The following is a 16,006-nucleotide window of genomic DNA, read 5'->3' on the forward strand; positions in this document are numbered from 1 at the left end:
GGACTATGCGCGGATATGGTTTGAGAACCTTGAGGCGGCCCTATCTACATGGGACAAATTCCGACGGCAGCTAATCAGCACATATGCCAGCCTCGATCGCAAGGAGCGAGCTGAATCTGCAATTCAGGCGAGAGTGCAGCGGCCGAACGAAAGCGTCGCAATGTTTGTCGAATATATGTGCGGACTTTTCCGACGCGCGGATCCGTCCATGCCGGAAGAAAAGAAGCTAAGGAACTTGATGCCCGGTGTCAAGCAAGAGTTATTTGGTGGCCTAATACGCAACCCACGAAAGACCGTTGCAGAGTTTCTCGCGGAAGCCATATCAGTGGAAATGGCACTGCAGCAGCGAACAAGGCAGTACAACCGCAACGTGTCGACCCTATCGCGTGCCCTTCTCGCTATACTCTTTGAAGATACCGACGCCTTGCGGGAGCTGATTAGGCTTGTTGTTCGAGAAGAGCTTCAAAAGCTTCAGGTGGCTCCGGCGTCGGTAGCGTGACTCGCTCTGGCTGAGGTCGTCCGGGAGGAAATCAGGCGGCATTCCAAGTCTCCGAGCGAAGAGAGACACCACAGCACGAGGTACGGCAGCCACAGCCTCGCATGTCGTATGCGGCAGCTGCACGCTCTACTTCTGACCCGCCATTACAGAGAATCGTCTATTCTGCAAGACTCTGTCTTCAATCTGCGTTACAATATTAAAACACATGTAGCTCAGCTGTTGCTAGTTTCTCGCCGTATATATACGGATGGTCGCTGGGTTTACGCGCGTACTGTTCGGCACCGTGCGCCGGCTACCACAAAACTTTGGTTCTGTGAAGCTTAATTGACTTACCTTGGGAAGAATGCACCACAGGCCCCAGACAGTGTACCTAAACGGGGTGTCAGAAATGGCGTTTTCTGCCTCCTCGCTGGCGCGCTGTGGTAGTGAGGCACGGCCACCCGAAATTTGTTCAATAAAGCCCGACGATTCCAGAAGCCACAGTGAGTACGCGTGTTTGTGCTTATAAACTTCAGATGGATTGCAAATGGGTCGGTGTGTAGTACGTGTCTCCAGTGCATTCTTGCAGTGCAGTGATAGTGCGTGTAATTGTTTTGCATCCCCCGACGTCTAGCTCGTAAGTCCGTCTGAGAGCCCCAGGAAGAACCACCAGAGAAAAGAAAGTGTGCGATAAAGGTCATCTTTTTAAAAGCACGCAAGAAGTGGGCAGCGACTGGTACCTGCAGTTGATGAAAACTATTCGTTTGGCTGGGCTGATAAAGCGTCTTTATTTACATAAAAGCCGGTAAACGCAGCGGATTCGACCTCACGGTCCAATTTGCGAAGTTCATTATGAACTTCTTTCAACACGACTTCGGCAACGGTAATGCGATGACACATTGCGATTACATCCTTCGGTTTAGGATCGCTGCGGAGCGCGCGCGTCTGAGCAGCCTGGTAGCGCACAGGGCGGCCTGGTTTCGCGAGATATGTAAACAAGAGAGAAGAATCTGGCCCGACATGATGGCGGAGTAACGCCGACTTGCGGCCTCACTTAGCTTCACAATGAGTGACGTCACGGCCTCTCCTCAGACTTTCCTTCCTCCATGCCTCCAGGGGTTCAGATGCACTCGTGGGACAACAGATGCGCCTCAGATATAAAATAGAGTTTTTTGATGAATGATGAACACACCCCGTAATTCGGTACGGCGCCGAGTTGTGTACTGCGGAGTGCACGCACCCTTTGCATCGAGCGCTTTTCTGCCGGCAGTGAAATTCTCACCCCGCAACTGACCACCATGGAAATGGACGGAAAAGCCAAAGAAAGGTATTTGCCAAAAAATAGCTCAATTGAGATGCTGTTCATTTTAGATATTATGGCATCGTCTCTGGGCTCTGCCAATGGGGTCCGATTTTCTTCTTTTCGATGATCAAACGCTGTAGCATTCCCATGAAGCTATATTTCATTCGTGCAGGTCTGATCGTCGTTGTGCTTCAGCGGCACTTCACGGTGTCCCAAATCACACTGCTCGGAAGCTTGATGCTGTGGATACCGCTGATAGGCGCCGCCTTCGCTCCCAACATCACGATGATGACCCTAGCCCTGGGTGCCCTCCATGGTAAGGGTGCCCCACTCGTCTTGGTGGGAAGAAACACACGTATGAGACTGTGCATGCTTTATGACGGAGAGTGTTTAACTAAGAGCAGGCAGTATTCCCGACTTCAATATATTTAGTGGCCTTTATGGTCACAAACAGTTTTTAGGCTTGAATGAACTGCAATGTTTACCTGAAGGCCGCCACCTAAATTGCACATGTAAGTGCGTGTTTGGGGAAGACTTTATGAAATACTTTCGCATCAATTTCTACCGCAGGGCGAAATTTTTGCCCTTGCGACAAAAAATTACTGAAATGAATTCTGTGTAATAAAACAACCGGCAGATCCCACGCCCCATGGGAATCGATGTTATGCGAAGCAGTGTGCGAGGACCCTACCAAGTTAACGAAACGACCATGAGAGCACCAAGACGTAGGTGTCTCTTTCATGACCTACATGACACGCATGTCATGACATTCATGTCATGAGTCCTCAGGAGTCCCTTCAGCTGCACCTAAGTGACCTTAAGGCGAAAGCATTAGTCATGCTCATGACTATCACTTCGACCATCAACATTTAGCTTTTCCTTCACTTAGTACCACATCCGAACACATTCCAGGAGTTTTTGAGTTAGTCATTTCTCACTGAGTCATTGTTATTTATGCTGGGTGATGCTCATGACTATGACTTCTACCAGCATGCTTTAGTGTTTCCTTCTCTTAGTACCTACGTCCGAACCCATTTCAGTGGTTTTGAGTTTTAATCTTTTTTCACTTGGGTCATTGTCATGACCTACATGACACGCATGTCGCGTCACTTATGTCATAACCTGTCATGTATGTTCGTCATATATTCTTGTCACAGTATGCCAATTTTGGTACATACCATGTTAACGAAACGACCATGAGAGCACGAAGACGTAGTCGGATAGATATAAAGATAGATAGATACTGTAAAAGTAGCAAATGTTCGCCAAGAAATGCTTCGCATTTAAAAGTCAAAGTTTTCAACACTTATCTTCTTCGACTGTGGGTGATTCAGCTTGAATACCACATTGGGCACCAGCATTGGGTAACACCTGGTAAACGAGCTGAAATTGGAAATGTGAACATCGATAACTGGAATTTTCCCATTCTCATACGTGTCGCCGTGTCTCAGTGGATATTGCTTTCCGAAGCAGACCGCGAGGTCGCGGGTTTGATTCCTGACTGCGGAGCTTCATACGAAGGGGGACAAATGCAAAAACGCTCATGTGCTAAGATTCAGACACCCATCAAACAACCCCAGGTGGTCAAATTTATTCCGCAGTCCTCTATTACACAGTCCCTTATAGCCCGAGTTTTGCTTTGAGACGTTAAACGACATGAAAAATAATCATAATGACATGCGGATATTTTTCAGCGAAATTATTATATGTCCAAATCCAAGTTTCTCTCGCATCAGGAGACTTTTTCATTCGAACAGGTTAAATTGGTGCGAGGGACCGCTCCAACTATACCACTATGAAAGTGGCTACTGACAAGTCAGCGACTTCAGGCCCACTCTGGCAGAACTGGTCAAAATTAATCCGGAGCCCTCCACTATGGCGTGCCTCCTAATCGGAACTTATTTTGGCAGGTAAAACCCCAAAAAGAAAAAGCGAACGAGGCCAGCGGATGTTTCAGCCGTCAAAAAAGAAGCACCGATTTCAATCGCACGAACTTGAGCGAATCATTTCATCGTACTCAGCCAGGTTGCCTTAGAGGCACTGTACTGTATTCGTGCATTGTAGGAAGATATAGAATTCAGCGATCGGGTGTTGACGCACATTTGCGATTCGCATAAGAACACGCGGGACCAATGAATGAGACGAGCTCGCGCATCTCGGTTCACTTACATTTAGGGGCGATGCACCTTAGGGCCGAGCCTTGTCCCTCCCTTGTCGTCGCCCGTCGTCCGTAGCTCTGGTTTGCATGGAGTCCGCTAGGGGCACTGCGGTGCACAAGCGCGTTCGTTCCCGACGCGCGCTCTCTTTCTCTCTCGTCCGTAGCTCTGGTTTGCACGGAGTCCGCTAGGGGCGCTGCGGTGCACAAGGGCGTTCGTTCCCGACGCACGCTCTCTTTCTCTCTTCAGCCATGGATGATAATGGTCGCTTCTGATAACGGCGCGCCGCTATGGATGAAAAGGCGAGAGTGGCAGCTCAACTGCACGCGGAGTCGAGGGCTCGCAAAGCTGCTGCAGCACGGCGACGCAGACAACAAGCGGACCCGGAGTATAGGGCGCGGGAAGCTTCAGCAAAGTGGCAACGCCAGCGAGTGGACCCGGAGCTGAGGGTTCGCAAAGCTGCAGCAGTACGGCAATGCCGGCAAGTGGACCCGAAACTGAGGGCTCGGAAGCTCGCCCTTGAACCGAGCATCGGCGCCACCAACCTCAGGTAGAGAACGCTTCCGGTGTTTTGCCGCCGCTTCCGACGCTCTTGCCGCCTCTGGGTTCGCTTGCCGGCGTCGGGGATTCACGGTTAACCGAGTGATCCCCCGGTGGTTCGCCCACTCATCATCATTCACTTCGTCGATATGCGGTGATTTTATTGCGATAGCAATTATATGGACACTCCAAAGCAGATTTCTGCCGTCGTCGTCGCCGTCGCCGTGAGGTTCCGTATGACGTCAATGGAGTTGAAATCCTCGCCGCGCGCCGCCGAACGTTTATGTGCGAGTGAACGGGCGCGAGGTACGCGCGCTTTCACGTGGAGTGAACCAACGGCGGAGAACAAACGCGCGTTCTGTGCCGTGCTCCCTTAAGGACTGCAGAAGTAGGCGTCTCTTTCCTCCTTTACAATCACCATATATGTAGAGCAAACGCGCCTTCTTCCGATGCGAGAAAGGCCGTTGGGGGGGGGGGGGGGGGGGGGAGGCAAAGGAGGCGACGTTTAGCTGCGGCACCAAGTGCCTATTTATATCGGCGGCTCCGGCAACAGTCACCAACACCGCACGCATTTTGTGCGAACGCGGGCAAAATGCCGACGGCGTCGACAACAGTTCTGCGTGTTGCCGGTGCTGCTGCATGTCCAAGTTTATACAGCTGATAAAGCTACTATCATTACTTCGTATAGCTCTCTACAAATTTGCTATCGCAATTGATGCTTCGCCTTTCAGGTGAAACTGCGACAACTTTTTTTTAATTACCGAAACTATGGTTCATAAACGCGAGAAGAAACTGTTTACCCAAGAAGACATGCCCATCTATAGTAACATTTGACATTGTAGGGTTTAGCATAACAAATATTTTAGCCGAGGGGTATTTTCATATACCGTTAGGCACAAAACCAAGTAGCACAGTAATAAACGAAGTAACTATGTTACAGCAACTGCAAGTAGCAGAGTTGTAAGCGATATCTTGTAAAGCTGTGTTTAAGATGAGCGCGCAGAAGTACCATTCCGATCGCTACCAGTGTTCCATTCATTTCTTGACCCAGAGGTATCCGCAGCGCCATCTCTCTGACTAAAGTATATCTTTTTGGAGTCTTCTCAAGACAATATTCCTCTAGCACAACAATGTAGCTAGCAAGTTATGATTAATAGTTTGTTCATAACATATCGTGAACGGTGCTGCTTTCCTCAGATGCGTATTCCGGTATTTCCATTTGTGTCTACGCTATCATACGCCTTCGCTGTTCCATATGTCAAATCTTCACTCACCTCCCAGTAACACATGCATGAGTAAAATCGTAAGAGGTGTCTCAGTAGCCATTAATACATGTACGAGGATGTACGCACGTAGCTCGAAAGTACCGAAAAAATTGTGTTCAGAAGCCCTACCTCTTATGACAGCAGGTGTCCTTAACATGACGATATCGAGGACAAGCGAGGTGAGCCCAATAAGACCTCAGAGAGCTCGTACTGAGGAGCATATATGCTACATCCTGTACATCGGCCAGCGAAGCAACTGCAATCTGACCAGGTTGGTCGCGAATGCATTCTTTATAAGCCACTGCAGCGCTTCTGGCTGAGAATGCGCTTCTGAGTTAGCGAAAGAAATTCGTTTCTAGCATTCAGTGTTCCTGAAACCTGAAAGCTTTATTGTGTTCTCGAGCTCTAGCGGCTTCAAATATGGGTCAGCAGCAAAATTCTACAAGTTTAACGCAAGGTGAGCAGCCTAATCCAAATGTCCCCTTCTCGCTTATGACGGACCGCAGTTAGCATGGAATGCCATGACAAATCTATGCCACCAAAAAATGATTCTGGAAGCCCTACTTCTGTTACCCGGAGCATTCTCCTTACGCAGAAATCTATGAATGTTTTGCATCCGTTATTTTGTTATCTGCATCTCATAACGCATCTCACGTTTCCTTTATCGGCAGGTATGGGTGCAGGCATCGTGCTCGTGAGTTTCATGGTCACCCTGGGCCTGCACTTCGACAAATATTTGGCTGTTGCCAGTGGACTTCGCGACGCTGGCACCACTCTGTGCGCCTTCGTGTTTCCGTCTCTGCTGTCATTCCTGAACAGCCGCTACTGCCTCCGCGGCACGCTGCTCGTCTACAGTGCGCTCGCCATGAACGTCACGGTCGTGGCGCTTTTCTTGTGGGTGCGAGTTCGGGAGAGTGAACGACAAGACTGCCCTGAAGGCCCCAGGCCTGTCCTGAAGACTACGAAAAAGGAAGGAGTTTTTATGCTCTCGAAGTCGCAAATGACGCTCAATACGTTTCCGAAAGCTGTGCGCGGTGACAATGAGTGCGAGGAGTCGTTTGCCTCATTTTTGCGGAAGCTTGCCATACTGAGGGCTCCTAGCTTCTACGTTGTTGTCCTTGGTGCCACGGTGGAGATTTACGGGTACACTGTGTTCCTCGAAACCATAGACTCTTACGCGCTGGACAAGGGAGCTTCTAGACCGCAGGCCGACATGGCGATCACGTACGCGACCATCGCCGAAATTGTGGGCTACGTCGGCGTGCCCTTGATCGCCGACATGAACTTCGTGAGCCGACAGACGATGATGACCACCTGCTTTGCTCTGCTCACGCTATGCTACGCGCTCGTGCCGTACACGTCGTGGCCGATGACGTACGTCGTTGACAGCGCCCTCCTCATAACTTTCATCGCTGCTGTGAGCTCTCTACGGTGTTCGCTCATGACGCAGTACTTCGGCGCCGTCCAAGTGCCGCTCTGCATGACGGCGGTTGGGCTGCTGCTCATTCCTCTGCAACTGAGCAGTCCCACGATCATAGGTAAGCCGTTTGTCAAATTATTCTGAGATAGCGGTAGTGATCTACAATGTCTGTAAATGGAGAGAGAAGGAAAAGGAAAGGCAATGGGGTTAACCGCTGTTGAGCCCGTTGGCTATCCTACATAGCGAGAGAGCAAGGGGGAAAAGGATAAAGACAACGAGATAGGACCGAGGTGATGCGCGCTGGTTGCGCAGACGAACAATAGGTGCCTTGCGCAAGCACCTCATAGGTGCTTGCGCAGTAGGGGGTTAACTGCAGAAACAGAAGCAACGTGTCATTCTGCTGTTTCAATGTCAGAAACACATGGTCCAAAATTTCACTGTGAAATGTATTAAGCTTAGATGGCTCAAGGCGGTCTCTTTTCTTAAACGCACGAGCAGTCATATAGAACGTTAACTATGAATATACTCGTCCGGTAAATGCATGTAACGATTCTGTGGAAATATTATTCCTTCTCGCGCTTTGTCCGGGGGTCCGAGCAGTGCTCAGGCGAAATTACCACCGGCATTGGCCGGGCATGATCAATAGATAATAAGAAAAAAAGAGAATCTAGTGAAAGAAATCCTTGCAACAAACAGGTCCTGAATTGTAACCAAGCTCATAAAGCACAGTTAAACTCCTCAAATGCTTGTTAGATAAGCTTATTGCGAAAGTGCATGTCCACTGCGGGAACGCGCTTTAGTGAAAGCTCCTGTAACTGCCCCCTCAATATTTTTAATTGCTATCACCAAAATCATGAACTTCGGGCACGCCACAAAACCCTACATATCAGAGCGGTTTTACATAGGAACGGTTGCTCCCTTAACTACAGTTCGCAACAGCGCGCTATTTTATGAAATTTTGAACTAGCAGAAAGAAGTTTCAGGTCCAGCTTCCAACATAAAATCACAAATAATTGACACACATTCCCGCAGGGGCGTCTGCGTAAACAGGCGTTTGGTGTGTTGCGACACCACGGACCCGAGCACATGAGGGTTGGACCCTCCCGCGTGTAGCCGTGCGCGGCTTAGCCGTGTCTGGGGAAAGGGGGATCCTGGGGGTTGAGCCGATGCTGGGTGTTCGGACCTTTAAGGCCCCCCGGCGGAGGCAACACACCTCTTCGGCCTCTGCTTCACATAGACGGCACCTCCAGACTGACCCACCTGGAGGAAATCGGCAGTCGCCTTTTCCTGTCCCCCTCTTCAGTCTTTTGTCTTTCTCTTTCACTTTTCCATCTTTCCTGTTTTCTAGTCACTTCTCCTCACTTCCGAATTTCTGGGCGGCAAGGGTTAACCTGGTGTAGCTATCCAACCTTGGGTATTTATATTAGGTTATAGCGGCGATGCATGGCTGGCGTCTACAGGTATTCCAACCTTGTAGCGTCCCCTTGTTGGGCTCGGTGGTGGGTGGCTACCATCGCCGCCGAATTTTTCATTTTTACATGGCAACCACTTTTCCCCCGCTACTTGATCGCTCCCTGAAAAGGGGGCGCACCGATGAAACTTTCAATTTTTTTATGAAACCGCAACAGTCTTTTCTGAAGTACCACGTTGTACACAGCCAACATGAAACTAGGACAGTCCGAATGATCTCGCCATTTCTTGTAGCTAAATCTCTCACCGAAGCAATTGGCCCAGGTTATAAAGTAACAAAGATGGGAAGCGGCGACCTTCTTCTCGAAGTCCGTGACAAACCACAGTATGACAAACTCTCGAAGCTTGTGGCATTTGGAGATATTCCTGTATCAGTAGGCCCACACAGATCCTTGAACACTGTCCGCGGTGTCGTCTCTGAAGATGACCTACTCGATCTTAGTGAGAGTGAGCTACTTGAGGGGTGGCAAGACCAGAATGTAGTAAAAGTTCAAAGAATAACCATCAGGCGCGACGATAAGCAAATCCCGACAAAACACATAATCATTACCTTTGGAACAAGTAACCTACCAGACTCAATTGAAACTGGATACTGCAAACTCCGTGTAAGGCCATACATCCCGAATCCGCGCCGATGCTTCAAGTGTCAGCGTTTCGGGCATGGTTCGCAAACCTGCCGAGGGCGCACAACTTGTGCAAAATGTGCATCCAATGAGCACTTATCTGACACCTGTACTTTCACCACCCACTGTGCTAACTGTGACGGAGATCACCCCGCTTACTCCCGTTCATGCCCCTCTTGGAAAAAAGAAAAACAAATCATTGAACTCAAAATCAAATTTAATCTATCCTTCCAAGAGGCACGCAAACGCTTCTCTATGCACAATCAGTCTAGTCCGTCCTACACCGATGTGGCGCGCCGGGGGGCAACGTCACATCATTCGGCGGCTGCCCAAGTCACACGGAGTGTGACAGCGGTTACGCCGTCAGCCCCCCCGGCTGGAGCAGCCAGTGCTGCTCCGCCCCCTGCCAAGGAGGGCCAGCAGACCCGCGGGTCTGCCGGACCCAGGGCCACTGCCCGTGCAGATAGGCCCGAAACTCCCGCGAACTTGTCCGCTCAGCGGGCACTATCCACCGCCTCAGACGAGGTGATGGATACAAGCAAACCACCGGCGTCTCAGACGCCCAAAGAACGGCGCAGCTCCCTCGAGCGCGTCGCGAAGAAAGGCAAAACCCCCATCACGGGGCCTGGAAAGGCCTCGTGAGCTAGCCTAATGTATCTTTCTTAGACACACAGCACAAAACACACATAAAATGCATACACAGATTCTACAGTGGAATGCTAGGGGTTTACTCCACAATCTAGATGACATTAAGGAACTCCTACATAAGTACAATCCAAGGGTGCTGTGTGTCCAAGAAACACATCTCAATCCTTCACACACGAACTTTCTCCGGCAGTATGCCATTTTCCGAAAAGACCGCAACAACGCCCATGCCTCGTCGGGCGGTGTGGCCATAGTAGTAGATAAAGGTGTTGCTTGCCGGCAAATACAGCTTAAAACGCCTCTAGAGGCAGTTGCTGTCCGTACAGTACTCTTTAATAAGATGGTCACAATTGCCTCTTTATACATCCCCCCGAACTACCACCTGTCAAAAACAGAATTTCACACTTTTATCTATGAACTGCCCGAGCCTTATATTGTCGTGGGCGATTTTAATGCGCACAACACCCTTTGGGGAGATTGTCGCTGTGATGCTAGAGGGCGCTTAGTAGAAAACTTCCTCCTCTCTACAGATGCATGCTTACTAAATAAAAAAGAGCCAACATTTTATAGCGTGGCAAACAAAACATTCTCATCAATCGATTTAAGCATGACTTCTAGTACACTCTTGCCGTATCTAGAGTGGAACGTTATTAAGAATCCATATGGGAGCGACCATTTTCCGATTGTCATAAAATTAACAAAAGCTGATGACTGCTCTCCACGTGTCCCCCATTGGAAACTCGAGTCAGCCGACTGGAAGCGCTATAAAGAACTCACGCGTATGAACTGGGAAGACATCTCTATACTTCCTATCGATGACGCAGTGGCATATTTGACTGCGTTTATTGTTGATGCGGCATCACTATGTATCCCTGAATCGAATGGATCGCCCTCCAAACGACGTGTTCCCTGGTGGAATGAGGAGTGCAAGGAAGCTCGCAGAAATCAAAATAAGGCCTGGAGTCACTTTCGTGATTCTCTAACTACCGAGAATTTGATAAGGTTCAAGAAAATAAAGTCGGAAGGTAGAAGAACTCGCCGCCGTGCCAAAAGGGAAAGCTGGCAGAGATACATCTCTAGCATAAATTCTTATACAGATGAACGAAAAGCCTGGAACAGGGTAAATAAGATAAAAGGTCGTGACACTCATCCTCTACCATTAGTGAATACACAAGGAGACACTCTTGAGGACCAAGCTGATTCTCTAGGGGAACATTTTGAGTACATTTCTAGTTCATCCCATTACTCAGATACATTCCTGAGATACCAGCAACAAGCAGAGCGGCTGCCTCTGGATCGCAAAGAAAAAAGAAATGAGTCTTACAACCGTCCCTTTAACATGGCGGAATTCCAGGCTGCACTAAATTGCTGTAATAAATCGGCCCCTGGAAACGATCGAATAGTTTACGAGATGATCAGACACTTACACCCCGAAGCACACAAAACACTCCTATCACTTTTCAACGCCATATTCGCTGCCAGCTATATTCCGTCCGCCTGGAAGGAGGCAATAATAATTCCTATTCTCAAAGAGGGCAAGGACCCGACTTCGGTCAGCAGTTATAGGCCCATAGCTCTAACAAGTTGCCTATGCAAACTTTTTGAGAAAATGGCTAACCGGCGCCTGATCCATTTTCTTGAAAGCAACAAAACACTAGATCCCTTGCAGTGCGGCTTCAGGGAACATAGATCCACAACAGATCACCTTGTCCGCATCGAAACAAATATCCGTGACGCCTTTGTGCACAAGCAGTTTTTCTTATCGGTATTTTTAGATATGGAGAAAGCATATGATACCACTTGGCGTTTCGGAATACTTCGTGATCTGGCAGGAATGGGCGTCCGAGGAAACTTGCTGAACGTAATTCAAAGTTATCTCTCTAACCGCACATTCCGTGTTCGGATTGGTAATGTCCTGTCTCGTCAATTTACTCAGGAGACTGGCGTACCACAGGGTGGAGTGCTAAGCTGTACTCTATTTGTTGTAAAAATGAACTCGCTCCATACTATCATACCACGGACAATGTTTTATTCTGTATATGTGGATGACATCCAAATAGGTTACAAATCGTGTAATCTTAGTATATGTGAGCGACAAGTACAGCTTGGTTTGAATAAATTGACTAAGTGGGCGGACAAAAACGGTTTTAAACTAAACCCCCAAAAAAGCACGTGCATCCTCTTCTCGAAGAAGAGAGGTGTAATACCGGATCCCGTTATTGAGCTCAATGGAGAACGGCTATCCGTTAGCCATGAACATAAATTTTTAGGCCTCATTTTAGACTCAAAATTAACTTTTGTCCCACATTTGAAATATCTGAAAGCAAAGTGCTTGAAGACAATGAATCTGCTCAAGCTCTTGTCCCGCACATCTTGGGGAAGTGACAGAAAGTGCCTCTTGAACTTGTACAAAAGTCTCATACGCTCACGACTTGATTATGGAGCTATTGTCTATAACTCTGCTTCGCCTAGTGCTCTGAAGATGCTAGATTCCGTCCACCACTTGGGTATCCGTCTTGCTACAGGTGCGTTCAGGACTAGTCCTGTGGAAAGCCTGTACGTTGAATCCAACGAATGGTCTCTACATCACCAAAGGACCTATTTAAGTCTGTCATACGCCCTGAAGGTGAAACCAGATGTACATCATCCATGCCATTCACCTATTCGTGATTTGTCGACGGCCAGGCTGTTCCGTAACCGCCCAAACACTAGGCCTTCTCTGTCTCTCCGGCTAGAAGCACTATCAGAAGAAACAGACGTCCCCCTTCTAGAGAATGTCCTAATGGCCCCAACTCGGCTTCCACCGCCTTGGGAGTGGCAGACTATCGAATGTGACATCTCTTTCGTAGGAATATCAAAACGAGCACCTGAGGCACATATACATTCACATTTCCTTGAGCTTCAGGAGAAGTACTCCTGTGCTGAATTTTATACAGACGCTTCGAAGTCTCCTGCTGGTGTTGCTTACGCAGCTCTAGGTCCATCGTTTTCACTATCCGGTACACTTAATCCATATACCAGTATTTTTACGGCCGAAGCATACGCGATACTTTCTGCAGTAAAACACATAATGCAAACGAATCTCACTAGGGCTATTGTATTCACGGACTCATTGAGCGTAGTCCGAGCCCTAATGAGCGTACGAAAACATAAAAACACTGTCTTTAACGAACTCTTTGCATTGCTATGCTCAGCTTATATAGGGAAACAAGTCATCATCCTATGCTGGGTACCTGGACACAGTGGCATAAAAGGTAACGAAGATGCTGACGAGAGCGCTACCTCAGTAGCTTTTAGCGACACTGATATAAGCATACCCATCCCAACCACAGACATTAAACCATACTTGCGGCATAGGCTGAAGAAGAACTGGCAGAAACAGTGGGATACCCAGTTATCCAATAAACTGCACTTAATCAAACCTAAATTAGGGCACTGGATATCGGAGAAAACAGCACGATACAAAGAAGTGCTCCTTTGTCGATTAAGAATAGGTCACACCTTCGGCACCCACTCTTACCTACTGACTGGAAGTGATCCTCCGTCATGTCGAAGGTGTGGCGACACCCTTACAGTGCTCCATGTCCTAGTCCAGTGCAGAGAATTAGAAGCTGAGCGTAAAAAGTACTTCCGTTCTGCGTATCGCCAGCAAATTCCACTTCACCCAGCATTTTTTCTTAGTAACGAACCGCTTTTTAACCTGGAAACAGTTTTTAGCTTTTTAGATGAAGTGAACGTCTTAGAAATAATTTGGCCGGGTCATATGTAGCAAAGCCTCGCCTTCAAGGCTGTAGCTGCAGTGACATTAGCCTTTATAGAACATGCCTCTGAGCTCTCTACTTCAAGAGCCCTATGGAGACAGTAGTTATTGTAGGTCTTTATTACATCAGTTTATCGTAGTGACACTTTTATGCACTTTTTATTTTGTTATAAATCATTGTCATTATATTTTACGCAGTTTACAGCGACCCGTTTTTTAGGCCTCTTTACAGCCAAACTACATTTACACTTGTAACTCAATTTAATCACTTCATTTATAATACATGAACAATTCATTACCATTTGTCATGGCGCTCTTTGGCCATACTTGGCCCTTGCGCCATTAAGCACCACACATCAATCAATTGACACACATTAGCGTTACTGTTAAAAACATTATCATTTTTGTATGTCCAATGGAAGTAGCGTTTCCTTTTCTGTGCGCAGTAGGCTCTGTGCGAGGTTCAATAAACGTTCGAAGTGCATTGGTGTGTGTAGAAACTAATTTGCGCACGACAATAAAACAAGACGTCGGGGGTAGATGATTTTAGGGTGCCAAAATTGCTTTATCCGCTACTCCAGTGCACGCCGACATGCTTCACCCGTGCACTCGAACGTGACCACAGGAACGCGGACGTAGTCCATCAGAGTTGGTTAGAGTGCGTAGCCGTATTCTAGAAGCGCTCGTCCTCGTTCTTTGTCTCTCTGAATTTGTCTTGCTTCGCGCTGCACCAGTCAACTATATGGAAAACCAAATAGCCCGAACCATCCCCCTTCTACTTATTCTAGAACTTTGTAACAAACTCCATTGAATGATGATCTTTCAGGGGTCTTGCTTGTTTAAAGCGTAATTGTTTCACCTCCTTCTTTCAGGCTTCTTCCGCGACAACCTCGGATCATACGATGGCATTTACCGTGCTCTGGCAGTGCTGCATCTCGCCATGGTCATGCTTTACGCTCCTCTTGCCGTGCACGAACGGAGAAAGAAGAGAGGCTCGTTTCAAGCCGAGCCCGAGGCCTGCGCGCAAGTTACGAAGCTTTAAACGGAGACATACGTCAGAAATTGACGGTCCTTGTGCGGACATTTGTGCTGAAGAACCGGGTAGCTACGCAGGTAATCACGTAGGAGCCATCTTGAAAACACGCGACCTATAATGTGCCATGTCCAATTCTTACACGCGTCGCCTGCGTGCTGCCTATCTCATATAAGTGAAATGCGCATAGAAATGCAGCACCAGAAGAAGTGTAGGGACATACTGGTGCGCGGGAATTTGCACTTGCCAACTTTTAGCCTTTCCCCAGAGTACGTGTGCTGTATAGTACTTAAGAAAAAGAACCGAAACTTCGGACACGCGTTCAGCAGCTTTTTTTTTTTTTTTTTGGTGAAAGTGGCCCGCAGCAGCGCGGAATATCGAGGCACTGCTCCTGCTCGTCTAACCACCTTTCCCCCTGTGGACTATTTTACTGCGGAACCATGCCAGAAAGCTGTCGCTTCCAAGGCTTCTGCGCTTCGGTACACCCTACATAAAGTCTAAGCCATCGGCAACCACTCGACGCATGTACTGTTGGCTGTTGCTCCGCATGGTAGGACATTGCGACATTTTCTTCTTATTTTGGTGTCCTCCAATGTTCGTGCTCTTTCATCGATGCGCAGTACAGACAGGTTGTGTGGCTCAGTCTAGTGTCTTCGCCATTGTTTGTGTGTTCTGTGTGTTGTCCCAGTCCCTCGTTTGAAGCTGCTGAGCAGTAGCATAATTCTGTTCATCATCGCCGCACCATTCTCACCACTGAAGACAAAACATCACTGAACACAAGTTCTTTATTTTAAATGCGTAAGCATTTCGATGGTTACCCAACGAGAAAACTGTGCGAGCGTCCGTCTTTCACGTAACACGATCGCTTTCAAGATACAGCCAGCAGCAATGTTTCGCCAGCTGTGCAAGAAGACGACGACGACGAACGCGCGAGCAGTGGCACGAGCGCGTCTCTCTGACCACGTGATTTCAAATTTCTATCATAATACCCCCCGGTTCGTGGCCTATCCCCCTCAGTGGGTTGTGCCAAGTATTGAGGCATCATCATCATCATCATCATCATCATCACGTGATGTGAGCAATCCGGCACGCACTAGGCACACCTCCAGTAAGCCGGAACTGCGGAGCAGCAGTGGCTTTGGATCGAAACGTCATCAGTACAGCTGGCACTGCCACCTGCAGGAGTTTTCTTGCCTCATCAGTTCCCGTTTCGCCGCCTTCCGCAGCAGCTCGTGCCGCCGCAGCGCTGTCGCATTCACCGCAATGGCGCCAAGACGACCGCAACCATTAAGCAGTGCTACGTGAGCACTCAA

The 16,006-nt window shown here is 48.4% G+C and overlaps 1 protein-coding gene across 1 annotated transcript in view; it reads left to right on the forward strand.

The window, feature by feature from the left end:
- Positions 1-15,609, forward strand: part of LOC119445784 (monocarboxylate transporter 9-like) — a 36,357-nt gene extending 20,748 nt beyond the window's left edge. The window contains exons 3-5 of the mRNA XM_037710061.2: positions 1,954-2,097; positions 6,414-7,280; positions 14,533-15,609. Coding sequence (XP_037565989.1) covers positions 1,954-2,097; positions 6,414-7,280; positions 14,533-14,702 — 1,181 coding nt within the window. The 3' untranslated portion in view covers positions 14,703-15,609. The remainder of the gene's footprint in view (positions 1-1,953; positions 2,098-6,413; positions 7,281-14,532) is intronic.
- The last annotated feature ends 397 nt before the right edge of the window (positions 15,610-16,006 follow it).

This window comes from Dermacentor silvarum, chromosome 3, assembly GCF_013339745.2.
Source record: "Dermacentor silvarum isolate Dsil-2018 chromosome 3, BIME_Dsil_1.4, whole genome shotgun sequence".
In the NCBI taxonomy this organism is placed as follows: domain Eukaryota; kingdom Metazoa; phylum Arthropoda; class Arachnida; order Ixodida; family Ixodidae; genus Dermacentor; species Dermacentor silvarum.